The following is a 22820-nucleotide window of genomic DNA, read 5'->3' on the forward strand; positions in this document are numbered from 1 at the left end:
GTGCACTAATGAGGGAGTTTCCCCACACACTAAGCCCAAATTTAATGTGGCACCTTTTTAGTGAATTTCCCTTTTTTTTAAATTTCAGGTCGTGCGCTAATGTTCACATTAGTGTGTGGCATGTGTAAAAACTTAATATAGGAGTTTTTACTGCATGCTGTTTAGGAGGCAGAAAGTGTTCCTGCATTACCTCTACATTAGCTAAATGGCGCACTAATGTGAATGAACTAACTGCTTAAAGCATCCACACCCATTCTCTGCCCATGGCATGCCTTCTCTAAAAAATGATTTTAAGTTAGTGCATCTGTTTTTCTCACACTAAGCATGCATACACCCGGATTCTATACAGTGCGCCTACAGATCAGCGCCAAAATAGGTGCACATTCTATAACAAAGCGCATAACTTTACATACTTAACAAGCTAATGAGTGCTGATAACAGCACTTAACAAGCAATAACAAACATTAATTGGCACTGATTAGAATTTAGGCGCACAACTCACTAAGCGTAATCTGTAATGATGTGTGTCAATCTTCTAACACGCGCAAGCAAAAAGGGGCACAGTTATAGGCAGGGAAATGGGCGTTTCATGGGCATTCTGAAATGTATGAGCCTAATTATAGAATATGGCTCCACATGCAGCTTTCTGAAATCACTCTTCTCTCAGGATGTGGAGGGGATTGAACCTGCATTCCTGCTCCTATTTTACATTTGGAATATCCTTTTGTAAAGTAGTACGGTAATTCCAATCCACACATCCAGATATAGATATTTGAATTCCCCTCTATATATCCTTCCTAAAATGCGGCCCTACGTATTTATTTAAACCATCTCTTAACCACTTATCCAGCTCATTACAGAGCCACTGAAAATACTGTACAGCACAAAACTTAAATATCTCAAAACTCAGCAAAAACATGAAAGGGGAAAATGTTATAGACCACTACAACATACAACAAGCAAACCGTAACACCTAAAACAACCAAAACAATCAAACAATAAACAAATGTAAAATACAGAACTAGATCATCGTAAGGTATGAGAACCAGCATTTAAACAGAACAAATACAACCTTTCATCCCCAAATAAAGAACCATGGGGTTGATATTCAAAGAGATTTAACCAGCCAGAAACGGCTCCTGGACGGTTAAATCCCTCGTCCGGGGCTACCCGGTCATTTCTAGCAACACTTAACCAGTTAGCACTGAGCTCAAAACTGGCTATATTGGAGTCAGCACTTGGCCAGTTAGTGCCGTAGCACTTAACCAGCCAGGGTAACTGCAAAATAGGACCACATAAAACTCAGTCTTATCTTTATGCGGTTTGCTACAGCCAGTAGTGCAGAATATTGCCTTGAAAGTAACTGCCCTAGCAGCTACTTTCTGGACTACCTGAACTCTTCTGGTGAAACTTGCAGGGAGTATAGGAGAAGTGGAGGCAACGGTTTGTTAGTATGTTTTATGCTGTCCTTATTTGCTTTGATGGCCAGTGTTTTAAAGCCTCCAGGTTATAGGTTGTAATGATTAATTTGATGCATTTTGCCAAACCCAGAATAAACACTATGGGGTTCATTTTCAAAGCACTTAGACTTAAGTGTTTTGAAAATACGCCTTTGTATCACATATTAGGAAAAGCAATCAGTCGCTTCCAGTTTCGACGTGAAGGTACTATTCTATTTTATCTATCAGCTCTTCCTCTTTCTCTCCTGCTTACAAACACACTCACCAACATTCACACTCACCCACCCCACACACACACATGCCCTCACCTCTTGCTTGGCTCGCTGGATCTGTTTCTCCAGTTCCTCAGGAATCATTTTACCGCTAAGGGACATAGATGTAACATTTTCAGTAATTCACAAGTTGTAAGCACAAAACTATTGCATATAGGATGGGCAATTTTCAAAAGCTCTTTATCATGTTTGGATAACTGCCTGTCTTCTAAGCAGGTAGAAGTATGTAAATTGGTTCAAACATGTGCACTTGTACCCTCAGTTTTATGGAAGAGTTCCTATGGTGCGCAAATGAGTAGCCAGACAAAAGGAGGATGTGCTTCCCCACAATGGTAAGACATGGACAAAAAGTGAAGAACGACACAGCCGTGTTTCGGCACTAGGCCTACAAAAAACTCATCCAAAAAACAAGAAACAAACATCAATCTGTGTTGAGTCCTTTGTGCCACAGATTGACTCCAATTTGTAATATGTTTATGTTTCTTAATGATTTGATGAATCGCCAAATCTTGGGAAATCCCATATCTAAGCAATTTACAAAATTTCACAAATATATAAAAAGAAAAGGAAATGCCATTGAGTGACATGACAGATCCCAGGTACACCAGAAAACAGACACACCGAAAAATAACTTTAGAAAGATACAGAGGAAAGCAGAGGTGACTAAAACTTAACAAATAAAAACTGTACCTAAGCGTTAATGAAAAGTTCACCAGAACTAACACATATTCAAATTCAAAGTAAAAAGAGGGGTCCTAAGTTTTTTTCTTAAAGGATTTTAAGGATTGCTTGGCTCGCAAGTCTAGAGATAAATTTTTCCAGGGGCAAGGGGACAAGAAGAAAAATGCAGAGGATCTCATAGATTCCTAACGAGCCTGAGATGAAGAACCAGTCTATGATCATTGAGAGATCGCAACAGTCATGAAGGGGAATAAGGAATTGTAAAACAAGATAAATAATCTGGAATACCATCACGTAAGGCCTTGAACATTAGAGATAGAATCTTGAACTGAATAGAGACCCCAACAGGAAGCCAATGCAATTTCAAGAAAAGTGGAGAGATAGAGTCCTGGAGCCTTGCTCTGCACAAAAAACAAGCAGCATGTTTTGCAATGATTGCAACCGTTTTAGACTAGATTGAGGCAGCCCTGCATATGCAATATTACAATAATATTGCCAAGTGGTGACAAAAAAAAGCATGATAAATATTATGCAGAGACTCCACATCCAAATGATGGTGAATGGAAGGAAGTTGACACAAGCTACAAAACCCTAAATGGAGCATTGATGAAATCTGATGGGCAAATGATAAGTGACAGTCTAAAATGACCCCAATATATCGGAATAAGTCTACTGGAGTGAACAAAGCACCTGGAAAAATTAGAGAATTGGAAGATACTGGAACACGACCAGTAATCCAACAAGACATGGACTTGTCTGAGTTCAAAATTGAACTGCTATCCTTCAGTCAAGTTGATACCTCACTGAGGCAGACTTGTAGAGGGGAGAGGTCAATGGACAGAGGACTAGTGTAGAAAACAAGAAGGATATCATCCACATAAAAATACACAGATACACCCAAAGATTAAACTAGTGCTGCAAGGGGACTAAGGAAGATAGTGAATAAAAGAGGTGACAGGATAGAACCCTGAGGGACACTGTATGATAAAGGAAACTGAGGAGAGGTGTTACTTCATATAGACACCAAAAAAGAAAAAAGAAGAACCACTCATAGACATGACCTGATATTCCCAAAGATGACAACCTTCATAGAAGGAGTGAATGATTCACTAAGTCAAAAGCAGAAGATAGATCCATCAAAACCAATAAAGCAATAGAACCCTTATCCAAGGGAAAATGTAGTTCACTGAGAAGAGACACAATGGTGGTTTCCGTGCTGTGGCCAAAGCAGAAACCAGACTGTCAAGGGTTTAATGCAAAAATTCACTCAGCATAAATAAGGACCTTTTTTGTCAGCTTGGAAAGACTACAACTTCTAATAAAGACTGCCTGATGTGAAATACAGTTTATCTATCATCTGGTGTCGTTCCTCACTTTTTGTCCATATGTACAGCAAACTGCAGATAGCGTACGGCACATTTTGCATGCTAACCTGCACTTGTGCAGCTAATGCAGGTCCACATGGCCTCCCAAATAGAAGGCACTAAGGGCTAGATTCTATAAATGGCACTCAAAATGGGTGCTAAAAAAGCAGCATTAAATGCAATTCCCCCCGCTCTGACTCTGGGCATCAGATTTACATCTGCTTAAACCTGGTGTAAATGTTGGTGCCCAAGTTGGGCTTGCTGACCCATTATTCAGTATCAACATGCACAACTTTTCGGAATGTCCTTGACACTCCAAGCCCCTCCCATGGCCATGCTCTATTTCGAGTTGCACACTATGGGATTTGGGTACCCTGGCATTATAGAATAGCACGTAGCCAGGTGCATACGCAAATCCCAACTGATGCCAATTATCATCAATAATTGGTTGCTGGCATCCAATTATTGCTCATCAATGGCTCATTAGCCAATTAAGATACATGCACATCTTGGCAGCGTGCCCAAATTTGTGCACAATGGTCCTTATTCTATGAAGGCTATGCTCCTCAATTTACGCTCCTAAATTTATGTTCTTAAATTTATGCTCCTAAATTATGAGTGTAATCTATTTTGGAGCATAGATTAGATTCGTAATTTAGGAGCATAAATTTAGAAACATAAACTTTATAGAAAAAGGCCCAATATGTCGAATCCAGAGGTAAGTGCATCCGTGCTTCTTGCCACCAGAATACCAAGAGCTAATAGATTTTTAACCTGGGAACAGAAAAACAACATGTTGAGCATACCCCCAATAGTTGCCGTGTAAGGTTTGCATTTACCACACGTTAAGTTTTTGCATTAAGGCATGACAACTGCAAAATGTAATGCTTTTTAGTAAAAGGACCCCTAGGTTTCATTTTTCTTGGAAAATATACTCACACAAAAAGCATACGCAGACCCCTGTGGTTACTTTTTCCTTGAGCAGTTTTCAAAGGAAACATAACTATATATTCACATTGAGAACTGATGCAAAACCTAAGGATAAAGTTACCCACAAGCTTTGACTCTCTCTGCACTATTTTGAAAAATTATAGAATTAAATACATTTCATCCCCTTACCTGTCATCAGCTTTGACAAAGTACACATTCTGTGTGCCGATGCCCAGGAATGAGGCTGCCTTTTTCATCGAATAATGACTCTGAGGATGTACAAAACAGCAGGAATTTAACAATTAATACAATTGGGTTACACAAGTAATGTGACTTTGAAGACATGCTCAGAGTTTTGTTGTATGACAACATTAGTAACTCCAAAAACATCCACCATAATATTAAATACAAATGCAAAATTAGTAAGAGAAATTAATTTTCCTACAGCATGAATTGCACTTCATTTTTAATGCAGCATGTCCAGATTCTCTAGAGTATAATATGATATTGCAGACTAGAAATGCATGACAGAGGATTGGCACAAACACACTCTCCCAAGTCTGAATAGAGACATGGATTGGTGGGCTAATATTTAAAGTGATTTAACTGGCCAGAAATGGCTCCTGGCCAGTTAAATTATCTTTTCGGGGCTAACCAGTCATTTTCAGCAGCACTTAACTGGATAAATGGAGGAGTGGCCTAGTGATTAGGGTGGTGGACTTTGGTCCTGAGTTCAATTCCCGGCACAGGCAGCTCCTTGTGACTCTGGGCAAGTCACTTAACCCTCCATTGCCCGCCGCATTGAGCCTGCCATGAGTGGGAAAGCGCGGGGTACAAATGTAACAAAAATAAATAAAAAATAATGCTGCTAAAAAAAAGTCTGGTTGGCGCCTAACACAAAACCGGCTATTTTGGTGATGTTCCGGGGACGGAGTCAGCACTTGCCCGGTTAAGTGCCGATATCCATCACCTAACCAGCTAAGGTAACAGCATAAATAGGACCAGTCCTATTGATGCACTGCCCTATATCTGGTGAAGTGCTGAATATCACACTGAGGGGTCCTTTTACAACGGCGTGGTAAAAAGTGGCCTGCTGTAGTGTGGGTGCGTTTTGGATGCACGCTGGGCCATTTCTTTACCATGTCTGGAAAAAAGGGTTTTTTTAATGGGCCAGGAAATGGACATGTGACAAAATTAAAACTAGTGCACGCCTATTTATGGCCTGAGCCCTTAATGCCACCCATTTACTTAGCGGTAAGGCCAAACAGACATCCCAGGTGAGCAATGGGGCACTGCAGTGGACTTCAAATAAATGCTCCCAGATACACATCTCACTGTTGCTCCTTTATCTTGTCTGCTGAGCCCCCCTAAACCCCACCCAAAATGCACTATCCCCAACTGTACACCATTTCAATAGCCCTTATGGGTGAAGGGGGCACCTATATGTAGGTACAGTGGGTTTCTGGTGAGTTTTCCATAAGTGGAACAGGTAGGGGGAGGTATGGGCCTGGGTCCACCTGTCTGCAGTGTACAGCACCCATCAATAGACTACTCCAGGGACACGAGTATAACATCTGAGGCTGGTAAATAATGTTTTAAATCACATTTATTGGGGGGGTGGACGGTGAGAGGTGGTCAGTCATCACTAGGGGAGTAAGGGGAGATCATCCCTGATTCCTTTCAGTGGTCATTTAGGGCACTTTCTTTCTGGATTAAAGCAGGTCTAGCCCAAAATGTCCAACTTATAGCCCTGGGTGTTTTTGTTTTGTTCCATTATGGCAGAGAAACGTCATAAGTGTTAGGAATGCCCACATCCTGCCCTTAACACGCCCCTGACATGCCCCCTTGTGATTTGAACGCACTTCTGATGGACTTTATAGAAAAAGGTCTAAAAACTGGTTTTAAAAGTACCAATTTGGACGTTTTTATGAGAAAAACATCCAAATGCAGATTTATGCCACTTTTTGGACATTTTTCTCTTTTGAAAGTGAGCCCCATAATAACTGACGGCATATAAAGACCTGAATAGTCCATCCAGTCTGCCCAACAGCAACATTCATTCTCAAATCAAGATTAAATCAATAATGAGCTTGAGATTATATACTTGATCATGTCCTTTCTTTGTTGTTTGTGAGATATAGATGGTAGAAGTTCACCCAACTCTGTCCTTATATTCCAACTACTGGAGTTGCCGTCAAAGCCCACTCCAGCCTGTCTGAATCTGTCTTGTCATTTGCGGGACACAGACCATAAAAGTCTGCCTGGCACTGTCCTAACGTTCCAAATTACTGGAGTTTCCGTCAAAGCCCTCTCCAGCCCATCCTAAACCGGATTGCTATATATGGGACATAGACCGTACAAGCCAGTCCAGCACCGGCCTTAGTTGATAAAGCTAGAGTTGCCATCTAAGCATCACTCGACATGCAAACATAAATGCAACCCTTTAAGTTTTGTTTTTTTATACCATTCATTCTCTAATTAGAGATCCTCTGTGTTCATCCCATGCATTTTTGAATTCCACCACCGTTTTTTTTTCCCCACCACCTATCTCGGGAAGGCATTCCAGGCATCAGCCACCCTCTCCATGAAAAAGAATTTTCTGACATTACTCCTAAGTCAACCACCCCATATAAGTGCATGTGCTGACAAGATGGCAGATATTAATATGTATGCCACATGTAAGCATTCCCAAAGCATTGTTTGGGTAGAACAGGGGCAAAATTCTGTTGTCCATTAATATTTCATAAAATATAGATTTAATTTAACTAGAGGACAGTATTACAATATCTAATATTTAAAATTCTAATATTTAATATAAATTGTGCGAGTACATGCACACTTTTACACCTATTTTGATACTTCTGGGGCCTGTTATATGAAGGCCCATATGCATCTATGTTGCTTTTATAAAATAGTCTTAAAATAGGCAATTTTTCTATACTTCTCTCATAGGTATCCTGGCATAAAATCAGACCCATTATACAGAAAACAGACCACAAAAATTTATACTGCACACTTTTTTGCAAACTCAAAGCTAATAAGGTACTGTGATACAAATTCAGGCAACGCAATTCATTAACTATATTCACAGTGTTAAACCATGTACAAAAAGGTCTTTTAGGCCATTTTCCACAAGACAGGTAACTACTTCTCAGGATGTGTAGTTATCTTTGTTGTGAGGATGTCTGTAGAAAATTTACATGTCTTATTTCTCCACCAGGCTTATTTGCATATCAGTGCCATTAGAATACTAATGTGTGGATAATCACAAGCTGTGTGCAGAATTCACTGAACTTCATGCCATGATATGTGGTATATAAAGCATAATAAACTTGAACTTAATTCTATTAAGTGTGCCTTCAGAAGGGGAGTAAGGGCTGGATTTAGTAAATGGTGCTGAAAAATAGGTGCCAGGAAAAATCCACGCTTGGCAGCTATTCTATAAACAGCGCTCCAGGATTCCCACGCACAACTTTGGGCACGAGGACTTACCCCAACTGAAGCCTGGTATAAACCCTGGAATGTAAGCTGGGTGCACAACCCCCAAATTCAGTAACACTGCGGGCAACTTTCTGGAACACCCCTAACCCACCCATGGCCACACCCCCTCGGGTTGCATGCAAGATTGTTTATAGAATCGCGCTTAGGCAGTTGCAAGTGCAAATCCAAATTAGTGCCAATTCACACCAATAACCGACTATTAGCAGCCAATTATTGAGTATTAATTGCTCATTAACTAATTTAGTTGCTTGTGCAACTCAGGATTGCACCTAGATTTGGACACCCAAATTTGGACGACTTTTATAGAATCCGGGGGTAAATGTCTAGGTCCTAAAAGACTGCCAATGGGAGTTACACCTGTTACCAAATACTTTTAGGATTTGGTAAAAACAGCTGCTATTGAGCAGAACTCTTCTGGATGGATTGGGGGAGCTTTCCCCTTAATCCTCAAGTTTTTTTTATCTTCCCCCAAACTGGCAAGGGATACAGGTCATTATGACAGCGTGCTAAAAATAAGCATACGCTAAATGCTAGAGATCCCATATATTCCTATGGGCATCTCTAGTGTTTAGCATGCGCTAATGACTGACATGCGTTAAAAATGCTAGTGCGCCTTTATAAAAGACCCCCAATGTTTCTAAGGTGGCAAAGTTAACTGGTTATATACTGGCTTTCAACCTATTGATATTGTATGCATTTATTTTTCTAAAATGAATGGTTCGTTCTGCATGCACCCGGCACATAAATGTCCATTTGCCCTGTATTTCAGAACAGGCTGCATATCGGCAGAGTCTGTTGTAAAATACTGGTGAAGCTTGAGATTTCAATTCTTACTACTGCACGATTCAATTCTTACTACTTCGACCTGTCTAAAATGGGGCTGCCCATATGCGCTAACACTGTTAACATCTGTTAACATCTGTTATTTTATAGCAGGTCCTGTTTTATGCGATGGGACCTAGTTACTAATAACATGCATTCATTGCATTAGTACGCACTACTTCGGTAATGCATGTCAGAGAGAGTGCATAAAATGATCTAACGCATGCCAGTCTAAGAATTAATGCACACAAAGGTGATTTCCACATGACAAAAGCTTCAAACAAATGTGGAAAATATTTTATTAATGCAAACGTATGAATCAAACTGAATAACAGGCTAAAAATCCAAAAATAACCTGAAAGTGTTTTCCTTTTGTACATCTGAATGCACAAGAGATTATTGTGATATATACCCTCTTCTCTCTAACAGGGTTTTGTGTGCATTATTTACGCAGGGTGAATAGAAGTTCAATTCAATATTTAAGAATTCTGTACCTCTTCCGATGTAAACATAACAAGCCGCTGTGCTCCGGAAAGACCCTTTTCTTTTATATCTGGACAGTATTTATATCTGGCTAAATTGGTAGCATACATGTTGGAAATAGACCCTCCTACAATACAAAAAAAAAATAAATGTGATGATATATTTCTTGATATTTTGCTAGAATCAAATTATAATTGATGTTCTCTATCCTCATTTTTCCAATACCAAATATCTAGTTCCTGTTAGATAAAATTTGTTTCTCTGTTAAAACTAATAAATTATTTCTATACGGGATATATGTAAAAAAATTGTGATACACATTTGGGAAGGAATTCAATAAATGGGATTGAAACTTTAAAAAACTTAGAACTAACGCAATTCTATAAGGGGTGCATGCCTTATATAGAATAGCATTTAGCGCAGATCCAGAACCTAACTTCTGGGTGCCCAATGTACATTTGCTGGTGTAAATGCTGGCACCCAGGTGCAGTTAGGCAGTATTCTGTAATTCCACGCACAACTTTTCAGAATGCCCTTGACACGCCCTTGGCCATACCCCCTTTTGAGAGGCATGCTATAGGACTTAGGCACTATGGGCCTTATTCTATAATGGTTATGCTCCTAAATTTATGCCCCTAAATTTATGAGCATAATTTCTGCTCACAAATTTAGGAGCATAAATTTATGCTCCTAAATGTATACTAAATCTACGAGTGTAATAGGCCCTAAATAGGCCCTAAATCAGGAGCATATATTACACTCATAATTTAGGAGTGTAAATTTAGGAGCATAACCTTTATAAAATAAGGCCCCATGCCTTACAGAATAATGCGCATCCAGATGTGCCCACAAATTGTAATGTGTACTAATTAGCATCAATAATTGGTTCAATAATAATAACAAAAAATGGAGTACCAAATAAAAAATTAACCTTCAAATTATATAAATCAATATATTACAAAAAGAAGGTTCAATTAATATACAAATAAGGCAAATACATTTATTAATATGAAAAAACAGTCATTAAAACACACACCACAGTTAACCCAGGGGTTCTTTTACTAAGCCGCGGCAAAAAGTGGTCTGCAGTAGTGTGAGCGCGTGTTTTTGGTATAAGCCAGGCCAGTTTTTACCACATCTTGGAAAAAGGGCTTTTTATAATGGGCCAGGAAAAGAGCCTGTGGCAAAAATGAAACCAGCGTGTGCCTATTTACAGCCTGAGCCCTTAATGCCACCCATTGATCTAGCGGTATGGGCTCATGTGCTACATGCATGGTGACTGGTTGGCACACACCAACTAATGCCGGAAACACTGTGTGTGGTAGGAAATTTAAAAAATAATTTGTCCCAGCGGCATGGGCGTGCGCCAGATCCAAAATTACCGCCAGGGGGCACGCTTGACTGGTAGTAGTCTCATTTTGCTGCCCACTGCACACGCGAACAGCCTACCTTGCCTTTGTAAAAGCACCCCCCCCCCCATGACTTAATGATAAGGTGCAGCCATTAAAAAAGAATATTAAAAATATTACAGATGGCTACAATGGTGCTATCTATACATTAGCTTTTCTAACTGCACATTAGCTAAAACTGAAGTTGTGCTGAACCTTTTAGAAGAAATACTATAAGCAGACACTGCAAACAAATGGGGTTAGAAACCTTTCAGCAGTGCATTTCAAAGGATTCTTAATTTGTCCTTAACAATCAGCTGTTCTTAAAGAGATTCCAAATGCTCAGCTTTAATTTCTTTCAGCATTTAGATTACTGAAAGCAGCAAAACGGGCAAACAATACAGTCTTCAAGGTGTTCAAAAAAGTGCTTTGACAGCTTGGAAAGTGCTTCAGCTGTTTCTCAAAGGAAGTTTGAAACAGTGTTTGTAGTCCTTCCTAATATCACAAAAAAAGTGCTTTAACACCTTGGAAAGTGCTACAGTTGCTTCCCGACAGAAGTTTATAAAGGCGTGTTTAGTCTTTCCTAATATCACACTTCAGTTGATAGCAGATTTCCATACTTGTAAAAAGGTAAAGCCAAGAGGGTAATGGCAATGATCATGGCAGTGGTGGTAATGATTATTAATGGTTCAGAGCTCATTGTCCATTTTCTTTGCGTGCACATCTCAGAAGTGCACTTAAAGCTGAGTACACAACTTCGAGCACCATATATAGAATTTGGGGATTATGTGTAATTTTATAACAGGTTGCCTAGGTGTAGAGGGCTATAATGCACTTAATTTCTAGCCTATTTTATAAAGAAACATAGATGGCATGTGTGTTTTCTTAAAATACTAGGGTTACACAGTTAGATCGAAACTTGGAGTAGGGTAAATGTTAGCAGATAGGGCTAGATTCTACAAATGGCACCTAGAAAATTGTAGCTGAAAAAAACCCGGCTTAAGCGGTATTCTATAAGCCGCACCTAAAGTTCAGCACAGTTTATAGAATAATGTACATACAGAGAGGTCACATGTACATTTAGGTGCCACTATTTGCGCCAACAAAAACATGGTGCAAATGTCCACACCTAAATTTGCGCACAGAGCACCCATATTCTATAATTATGAACATAACTCAAAACAACACCCTGATCCGCCCAGAAACACTCATGACCCTCCCATTTCCACACCCCATTTTTCAGGCCGTGCGTAAATTTGCATGCCTTAGTCCAAATTACATCTAATTAGTGCCAATAATTGCTTGTTAAAAAGTCAATTGCCACTAATTGGCTCATTATTCTATTAAATTGTGTGCGCAAAATCGGGGGCATGCCTAAATTTACATGCACAATTTTTGACGACTTTTATATGATCAGAGGATAACTTGCATATAAACTATTTGTAAATCAGGACTCTGCCCATTTTTCACCACAGAGCATGTCTATACATGGCTTGGATAAAAGCATGTGCTTTGTTAGCATCATGCAGATCTCTATGTGTGTAATACATTAGGTAATTTTATAAAGAGCTCATTTATGCATGAAAAAAGATGTGCATGATAATATGGTATGCAATAAGCTTTATTATCTGCACATTAAATTATTGCCAAGCTAGTGTGGCCATGGTAGACGTATGTACAAAAAGAAAAATACCTATGCTATAGGTGCTAGCTTTTTGTAGATGTCTCTCATGCTACTTACCCAACCTAGGGGGGAAGTTATCAACATGTGCTACCATTAAGACACGTTATTTTACCACTAACACATGCTGTTTTAACACAGTTCCATTCTATGAAATAAGACCTAGGTCCCTGTTTACTAAGGTGCACTAGTGTTATTAGCACATGCTAAAAAGTAGCACGAGGTAACTGTATAGACACCCGTAGGAATATTATGGGCGTTTACACAGTTAGCGCATGCCACTGCTTAGCGCATGCTAAAAATACTAATGCGCCTCTAGCACGGCTTAGTAAACAGGGCCCCTAGTTACTAATAATTGTAAAATAACACACTTTTAACAGTAGCCCACGCTGACAACTATGCCCCTTAATATGAAACAAGTGAACCCAGGGATTTCTTCTCCCTCAGTAACCCAATCATGAACTTTCCTCATTGTATTGATTAACATGTGGGATATATGCATGGAACCAGGCATCTTTAGACCTTACTATGCACAATAGAAATGTAACACCCTGTCTGAAGACACCTGTCAAATTTTCAAGCTTTACTGAGCCTATGGAGAATAGTATGTGTGGAGAATACACCGCATTATTCCCGTGACTTGGTGAAGCCTCATTTACATATGACACTCACTCATTTATGTACAGGGATGTAATACGTTAACATGACACTTAATACACCACAAGGAGCCAGCAGGCAGCTATGCAGTTTACATAACTTGCATGCTGAGGTCTTACTGTATATCATGCTATTTTTAGCACAGAAACATACTTTATTAAAAAGGCCCCTATGTAGTATATAAGATGGCTTGGAGGGGAATAATCAAACGTCGCCAGCGAAATAGGTCGCCGGCGATCTATTTTGGCGGTGGCGCAACAGCCAGCCGGAACCGTATTTTCAAAAAAGATGGCCGGCCATCTTTTTTTTTCGATAATACGGTGTGGGCCGGCGAAATATCTTGGATTTCGCCGGGTTTGAGATCGCTACTCTTGTTTTTCCGCGATAATGGAAAAAACTGCCGGCGATCTCAAACCCGGCGAAATCCAAGGCATTTGGCCGTGGGAGGAGTCAGCATTTGTAGTGCAATGGTCCCCCTCACATGCCAGGACACCAACCGGGCACCCTAGGGGGCACTTCAAACATCTTTTATAAACAACCAAATTAGCTTCCAGGTGCATAGCACCCTTCCCTTGTGTGCTGAGTCCCCTAAATCCCCTCCAAAACCCACTGCTCACAAGTGTGCACCATTACCCTAGCCCTAAGGGCTGAAGGGGGGCACCTACATGTGGGTACAGTGGGTTTTGGGGGGTTTGGGAGGGCTCAAATTACCCACCACAAGTGGAACAGGTAGGGGGGGGGATGGGCCTGGCTCTGCCTTTCTGCAGTCCACTGCAACCAACAACAACTGTTCCAGGGACCTGCATACTGCTGTCAGGGTGCTGGGTATGCCATTTGAGGCTGGCATACAGGCTGGCAAAAAAGGTTTGTATTTAATAATTTTAGTGTGGGAGGGGGTTGGCGACCACTGGGGGAGTAAGGGGAGGTCATCCCCCATTCTCTCCGGTGGTCATCTGGTCAGTTGGGGCACCTTTTTGAGGCTTGGTCGTGAAAATAAAAGGACCAAGTAAACCCAGCGAAATACTGCTTATCGCCGGGATTTATTTTTCCATTATCCACGAAAGCTGGCCATCTGGTAGCCACGCCCAAGCCTGCCCATGTCCCGCCTTCGCTTCACCGCCAACACGCCCCTTTGAACTTTCACCGGCGCGGCGAAGGGAAAGCGGCGAAGCTATCACAAATGTAGATTTCGATTATACGCTTTTCGCCGCTTTTGCGAAATCGCCGGCCATATCCCAATTTGTGTCGGGAAATAGCCGGCGATTACTTTCGATTATAAGCTGGTTGGTTTATATTTGAAGCATCAACTAAATGCTGCAGTACGCTGGTCTTGTAATTCATAATTCCTCAGAAGAACCATATGCAGAACCATATTACAAAACTGACAACATAATTCTACCTGATGAAACTCTGAATAGATAGCAATGCATTTCTTTCACTAGCATAGAAATATTTGACAGCCATTTTCTCTTATAATATCTCAAGGCAGTACTGGCACAATTTGATCAAGTCACTCCTTCTGATATGAACACCCAGCCTACCTGGGTGTGTACATACTTAGCTTTCACACTGTTTGCTAACAAGCCCTTCTAAGCAGCCTGAGATTGCAGTTTCAAAATGGTAACACGTCAAGTTCACAGGAAAGGTGCACTGTGTTTTCCTTATGAACACCCTCTACGTTGAAGTCTTTAGAAAGAACAAATGACTCCTTATACTGAATGCATATGCAAGCAATTCTAAGAGCAAACGAGCATTAAATCGGCATAATGCAATGTGGTTCTATAGTATGGGCTAGAGTCAGTAAACGGCTCTCAAAATTAAAAAAAAAAAAAAATCAGTGCTGAATGGTATTCTATAATGAGTATTTCAGGATTGGTGCCCTTTATAGAATAGCTCTTAGTGCCGGGATTCACACCCAAATTTCCACCAACTAAAACCTGGTGTAAATCCTGGCATGTAAGTTGGGCACGGATCCCCGGTACTCAGTAATACTGTGTGCACCCATGGCCATGCCCCCTTTTAGGTTGTGCACTATAAGAATTTTATAGAATGGCACTTAAGATGCACGACCGCAAATCAAAAATGTTGCCAATTAACACCAATAACTGATTATTAGCACTAATTGGCTCGTTAGCCAACTTAGTTGAACGCAGAAATCCGCACACCATTTACAGAATCCGGCCCTATATGTCTGAAATGGCACAGCATATACTAAACTGATATCTTTCTTCCTTAGACTCAGGTTGCACTGCATACAGTACATTATATTAATCCCAGAGCATTAGTAAACATGAATTAGCTGTACCATTTTGTAGAGAATGTTTGCTATAAACTTTTCTCATAAGTTTATAGCAAACATTCTCTATAAAATGGTACAGTTAATTAATGTTTACTAATGCAGTACCTCCCAACCCAGTACTCAGGGAACATGCAGCCAGTCAGGTTTTCAGGATATCCACAAGGAACATATATGAGAAAGATCTGCGTACTAAGGAGGCAGTGCATGCAAATCTCTCCCATGCATATTCATTGTGAATATCTTGAAAACCTGATTGGCTAGTTGTATCTCAAAGATTGGGATGAGAAGCACTGTGCTAATGTATATTATGATTTCAAGTATGGTTTATAGAGAGCTATCTATACATGCAAATAAATTTCGGTAAGCGCTTTATCATAAGCAATATACAGAATCTTGAGCACTACAATTATGTATAGTGTGGCGTGCTGGACAGAACCAAGATCAGCCAGCCACTAGAGGGAGTTTTGTGAAACTGGAGCTACAAAAGTCAGTGAAGTCCTAGGGTTTCTAATTGTGGGTAAACAGGCAGCCAGAGCTTGGAGTACAAAGTGATTACTACTACTACTACTACTATAAATCATAGCCACCTATGCTCTATTAAGCAGGCTAGTGAAAAGCTAACGGGGTGGTCCATCTGCAGAGAGGGGAGGAAGCAGCTTGGGCCAGAGAAACTCCTGCCTGCCAATAGGATGGGTTTGGAAAAGATACCTAGGGAATGGTGGTGGTTAAAAGTCAGACCATAAAGCAAAGGTTGGAATCTGAGGACTCTTAATTGCCAGGGTTCTGCTGTATTGCTATAGAGCAATGGGTTGCTGTGTGAGAAGCAGTGACCTGGTGTTTATAATGTCACTGTACACATATCCTCCTAATGCAGAATATTGTCAAAGAGGTAGGGCACAGCTAACCAGGGAGAATTAGCTTCTAATCTCCCAATTAAAGTAACCTTGTGGCAAGAGGGCTCAGAAAAGGCTTTATGTGCTTGGTGTAAGGCTATGCAGTGTAGCTCAGAACTGTAAAGACACATATGCTAAAAGTAGTAGTAAGCATGCTGTGAAAAGATAGCTGGTGTCTACCCTAGAAACTGACAACTGATTAAAAAAAAAAACCTTCCCTGAGAATATGATAAAGCCAGGCTGCAGCTGGGACTGGAAAACAGCCCAATTAGTAGTTTTACAGGAAAAGCACTCGTAGGGTGACTTGAATAGGTGGTTATGAAGTCTAGCAGACAATCTCATGGTAAAGCAACCAGGTAAAAACTGTAATTAAAAGTATGTTTAAGACTATCCTAGTGCCCTGCTTATGAATAATAGAGACATTACTGCTGAGGTCTGGTCTCAGACAGTGGACCAGAGGGACCCTCTTTATCAGTGAATATGGACCAGAGGGACCCTCTTTATCAGTGAATATGTGGTGGATAGGTGAAACACACTTTATTTGGAGTTTATGCAGGTTGAAAATGTGAAGGAAATAACATATCTCTCACCTGGACTAAAGATGCCATCCCCTTCTTTCCAGCCTATAAACTCAATCATTTTCTTCAGGGTGGCTTCTTCCAGTAACAAAAAAACTGGCGACACTTCATATGTATATCTGAATGAACAAAAAGGGATATATTAATGACGGTCAGCACGAGCACACTAAAAGGGACATTTTCGAAAGAACGTCCAAATCATAACATCAAAATCCATCTCACTGCAATTTTCAAACATGAAAAATGTCCAGATTTCCTGTTAAAACATACGTGAGAAGGATGTCCTTACGCTGGAGATGTCCATCCTGCACAACCATTTGAAAAGTTTAAATTGTAAACGGGGAAAACAAGACACAGGGATGTCTCTCTGGCAGCATTCTTATGAAAATGGCCACACAGATGTGTTTGCAGAACAGACAAGCAGCCTTGTGGTTAGTACAGTGGACTATAAACCAAGGGAAATAGGTTCAAATCCCCACAGTAGTTCTTTTTTTGTAAATGTGATCCCTCCAGGAACAGAAAAATGCCTACTGTACCTAAATATACACCACTGCAATAGCCTTGCAGGTGTTTTATATCTTTAGGTACAGTAAGTATTTTTCTGTTCCTGGAGGGAGCCCCAGGGAAAAAAATTATATAATTTCAGTGGGATTTGATTCTGTGTCCCTTGGTTTACAGTCCACTACACTTACCACCAGGCTACTCCTCTGAACTGCTTGCTGGTTTTTTCAAAGTGGCTAATACTTGCAGCTGACATAGAGCCTGGTTTCCTTTCTGGTTTCACTTTCAGGGGGGGGGGTGACATCAACCACTGCAGGATTAAGAAGGGGCCACACCTTAATCCCTCCTGTGGTCAGCTGCTCAAACATAGCATCTTTTTGTGTAACTGTTCTAGATAAAATGTGTAACAGTTCTAGATAAAATGTCCTTCTTTTTAAATATGGACATTTCTTTCCGTTCAAAAATTACTGTTGGACATCCAATTTTTGGTCCCTCCCTAGTCCCACCCAAAAGACACATGCAACATGCCTCGTTTATTCTGGAATTCTTTTGGGTCTACTTATTTCTCTGTGTGTTTCTGTGAGTTTCCACTGACAGTTGCAAGACAGGAATTTCTGGCTGACCACAAACTGACAAGACCCAGTTGTCATGATATCCCAACTGTTTTGTTACAAATATAATTTACTGAGTAGAGGTGTGGCAAGGACCCCAATACACCTATCACAATCCTCAGGTGAACATGCGGGACTTCTGATTGGTGAAGGATAAGAGAGAGGTGGTTGGGAACTACAGTCCTATAAAGGTACTAAGTAGACAAAAGAGACTCTGAAATTGCCTGGCTGGCAAGAGAAGCTTCATATCCTTGCTCAGCAGGAATATTTCCCAGCTAAGAATTTTTGCAGCTGAGAACTTTATATACTTTGTATTCTTTCATATCCTTCTCCCTATTTCTTTTCTTTCATTCACTTTTATAACTTTTCTGCAAACTAAAAGCTCCTATCCTTCTTTCTCTTTCTGCAACATAACATATAATTACTATTTCTTTTGCAATTGCCTAAGTTAGTATTGTTCAGTTTTGTATGGTTCCTAGTGCCTGCCAGTTATACAAGCTCCTGTTATAGTAAGTAATAAAGATTCCTTTCTTTCTACCATCAGTCTTGCTTATTTTACTTCTAAGAATAGCACCAAACGCAGCCATTACACCTTGCTATTTGAACAAACTGCAGTGTGACATAACCAAAGTCTGAGTTTCCAAAATCAAAATTTGGACGTTTCTAGCAGATGGATTTTTTTTTTTAAGCATTTTGAGGCATCTATCTGCTTTTGAAAATGAGCATCTAGGACAATGGTCTTCACTCATTTTTAAGTCTGGGCCACTTTGGATCCAAATGAGCTGAAGGACAGCCACCAAATATCTTCCCACACAAAACCACGGCACTGCTGCGCGGTGTATGTCAATGACATCTACCAAACAGCCTGCCTTCAAACCTTTTATTGGATGTATCCTCAAGGTGGTGGGCATTTCTAAATGCATTCTCTTCATCTATTGAGAAATGCCTTGTCCTTCAAGCATGCGTCTCTTCCCCTTATCCACTTCCCCCTTTCTGTTGTGAACTTGGGTAGGGAGGCAGGGAGTAGCAGAAAAAAGAAACAGAATGATGACGAAGGCCACCCCATCGGTCTCTGGGGGCCTCCATTGCCCCCCCACCCCCACCCCCACCCGGGCCTTGCGCTGAAGAACACTGACCTAAGAGGTCAATTTTCTCTAAGCCACTGATCAAAAAATATAACTGAGTAACTTTACCCAATTTTTTTCAGGCTATTTTTCAGCTAATCCTAGGCAGCAAGGCTAACAGATGAAAATGTTCTCAGATCTAGCTGCAATTCACAAATGTTCTTGCTGCATAAAACTAGGTGGCTCCTTATAGAATTCCCTCTCCTTCCCCCTCCCCTCCCTTTCCCCCTCCCCACCAGGAAAACTGCCAGTCACCACTTTCCTGATTGGCCATGAATTTGACTGGGCAGATAGTGGAACATTTTAAATCCAATAAACCTTTTGAAAATTTGCTGCTTTCCCATTCTGTCTATGGGGAAAAAATACCTTAACAAATTCCGCTCTGAATACAGATTCACTAAAATAGAAGTCCAGTAGCCAATAATATAACAAGCATGTCTTAAAACAAACCAAAAAAAAAAGAGAGACTGTACATACACACTGGGATTTAATGCTTCTGTAATGAAACGAGCAACCAAAGAGTAATGATCCATGCCTGCATAGAGCTGGTTGAAAAATCTTGGATGACCTGTAAATTGAGAAGAAAAAGACATCAATGCTTTTCTTCTTTTTGAAAGTTCTCATTTTCTGATTGTCTATATCTTGTTCTCTTTAACTGTGGGCTTTAAGGACTGGTTCCAGATACAGTTTGATCACTGGTTATTATTTTATTAATAATTGCTTTCTTGTTTTACATAAGAACATAAGAGTAGGCATATTGTGTCAGACCAATGGTTCATCTAGCCTAGTATCCTGTTTCCAACAGTGGCCAAGCCAAGTCACAAGTGCCTGACAGAATCCAAATAGTAGCAACACTCTGTGGTACCAATCTCAGTGCGAGCAATGACTTCCCCATATCTATCTCAATAGCAGACTATGGTCTTTTCCTCCAGGAACTTTTTTTTTTGTTGTTACATTTGTACCCTGCACTTTCCCACTCATGGCAGACTCAATGCGGCTTACATGGGGCAATGAAGGGTTAAGTGACTTGCCCAGAGTCACAAAGGAGCTGCCTGTGCCTGAGTGGGAATCCAACTCAGTTCCTCAGTTCCCCAGGACCAAAGTCCACCACCCTAACCACTAGGCCACTCCTCCACTCCACTTATCCAAACCTTTTTTAAACCCAGATATGCTAACCTCTGTTACCATCACTTGATTACATTTGTAATTGCATATCATTATGTGGAAAATTAATCAAACTCCTCACAAGACTTTTTAAGTTTCTGTGCACATTTCAGCCTCACCTGGAATTCCAGCAGATAAATTCTTAAGTAATGCAACTAAGCAGGTATTACACTTTCATTGTTCTCATGTAGGATGGGTAGCGAATGCTCTGTCACTGATGCCCTCATATGCCCTTACTAAATAACAAACTCTCATATGTGACCAGAGCTCTGCTTGGAAAAACTGCTGCCACTGTACTTTACAGTAAGCTCTTACTTGTTTTGACACTGTAACGGATTACACTCTGACAGAGCTGCAGGAGTCTTTGATGATGTTCTCCAGAGTCCCTCAGTTCCACATCAAGAAGCTTTTTTAGTTGTTCTGGAGGCTGCCACTCACAAACCTACAAACAGGAAATACATAGACCCCTTTAATTCTATAACAGGCTGCCTAAAGCAGAATATAAGACAAGGCCATACTGGCCCAGCATCCTGCTTCCAACAGTGGTCAGTCCAGGTCACAAGTACCTGACAGAATCCCAAATAGTAGCAAAATTCATGCTACCAATCCCAAGACAAGTAGCGGCTTCCCCATTTCTATCTCATCAGCAGACTATGGACTTTACCTCCAGGAGCTTGTCCAAACCTTTTTTTTTTTTTTAAAGACAGATACATTAACTGCTGTTACCACATCCTCTGGTAACGAGTTCCAGAGCTTAACTATTGGTTGATTAAAAAATATTTCCTCCTATTGTTTTTTAAAAGTATTTCCATGTAACTTCATTGAATGTCCTTTAGATTTTGTAGTCAAGCATTTTATTTTTCCATTCGATTTGGTCTGTTTTTCTCTGTTTTTCCTGCCTTTCCAGGGTCTCCTGTCTATTTGACATTTCTTCTCTCTCCATGTCTGCCATCCATCTTCTCCACGTGTCCCTATCTGTCCTGTCCAGCATTTCTCCTCTTTGTCCCTGTATCCCCCCCCCCCCCCCATGTTCAGCATCTGTCCTCTTAGTATCTCTATTCTCTCCTCATATTCAGCATTGCCCCTTTGCGTCCCTGTTCTTCCCCCTGTGAACAATGCCCCTCTGTGTTCCTATCCCACCCATTTTCCAACATCGCCCTGTGTCCCTGTCTCTATTCTTACTCCATGCTCAGCATATCTTGTCTGTGTCCTGTCCCTCCTCTCTCTTCCTTTCCTCCCACACCCCTGGTCCAGAATCTCTCCCTTTCTCTCTCCTGCCCCCTCATGCTCTGGCATAACCCTCTTTCTCTGTCTGTGTGTCTAGCACTTCTCCTCCTCTGTTCCACCCCCTACTCCCCCAGTCCAGTCTCTGTCTCGTCTCTTCCCTCCCCCAGACTGGTTTTTCTCTCTCTCGCCCCTCTTGTGCTCCCCCTTCCTGGCAAATCCAGCACATCTCTGTCTCCGTTCAGCCCCATCCCCCAAAGTCCAGCATAACTCCCTCCAGCCCCACCCTAGGGTCTAGCACATCACCATCTCCTTCTAGCCCCCAACCCAAGGGTCCAGCACATCTCTACATCCCTCCAGCCCCTCCCTAGTCTAGTACATCTCCCTCTTCCTCCAGTTCCCCCCCCCCCCCCCCACCCAGATGGGTCTAACATATCTTTCTCTCACTCCCTACTTCCAGTCTCCTGAATCCACTCTTTCTCTCTCTTCCCCCTCCTCCTCAAAGCTTACCTCAGTTCCCAGTGTTGGAAGTAGCAGCCATCAAGACATGCTGCTGTGGCCTGCATCAGGGCCTTCCCTCTTCCGGGTCCTTCCCGTTAGGAATCAGGAAGTGGGACCCAGCAGAAGGAAGGTTCCAATACTGGCTATAGCAGCATGTCTTGATGGCTGCTGCTGTCAATGCTGGGAATCGAGGCAAGATTTGGGGGCTGGGGGGGTGAGGAAGGGTGGGTAAGAAAGAGCTGCTGGATTTTGGAGGCTGGAGGTAGGGAGATGGAGAGAGATGGCAGCTGGATCCGGTGGGGAAAAGAGAAGTACTGTGGCCAGGGACAAAAACGTTGGCGCTAGGTCGATATTTTAGGTGCCGTTGTGACCTAACACCTGGGTTTTATTGAGCCCTGCCCTATCAACCCGCTTACATTTATTCACATGTTTATTCACCCCTTCAAAGAAATGAAGCAAACTGGTGAGGTGCCATTTTGTGTGAATACAGTGGTGGAAATAAGTATTTGATCCCTTGCTGATTTTGTAAGTGTGCCCACTGACAAAGACATGAGCAGCCCATAATTGAAGGGTAGGTTATTGGTAACAGTGAGAGATAGCACATCACAAATTAAATCCGGAAAATCACATTGTGGAAAGTATATGAATTTATTTGCATTCTGCAGAGGGAAATAAGTATTTGATCC

General features: G+C 41.2%; 1 protein-coding gene across 4 annotated transcripts in view; it reads right to left on the reverse strand.

Moving 5' to 3' along the window:
- The window catches only part of GADL1 (glutamate decarboxylase like 1), a 260588-nt gene that overhangs the window by 176143 nt on the left and 61625 nt on the right, over positions 1-22820 (reverse strand). For all 4 annotated transcript variants that reach the window (XM_030205926.1, XM_030205918.1, XM_030205934.1 and 1 more), the window contains exons 3-8: positions 20725-20851; positions 19723-19813; positions 17022-17128; positions 9525-9640; positions 4897-4976; positions 1769-1823 (exon numbers count right to left, since the gene is read on the reverse strand). In XM_030205926.1, the coding sequence (XP_030061786.1) occupies positions 1769-1823; positions 4897-4976; positions 9525-9640; positions 17022-17128; positions 19723-19813; positions 20725-20851 (576 nt within the window). The remainder of the gene's footprint in view (positions 1-1768; positions 1824-4896; positions 4977-9524; positions 9641-17021; positions 17129-19722; positions 19814-20724; positions 20852-22820) is intronic.

Source organism: Microcaecilia unicolor, chromosome 1, assembly GCF_901765095.1.
Source record: "Microcaecilia unicolor chromosome 1, aMicUni1.1, whole genome shotgun sequence".
Taxonomy (NCBI): Eukaryota; Metazoa; Chordata; class Amphibia; order Gymnophiona; family Siphonopidae; genus Microcaecilia; species Microcaecilia unicolor.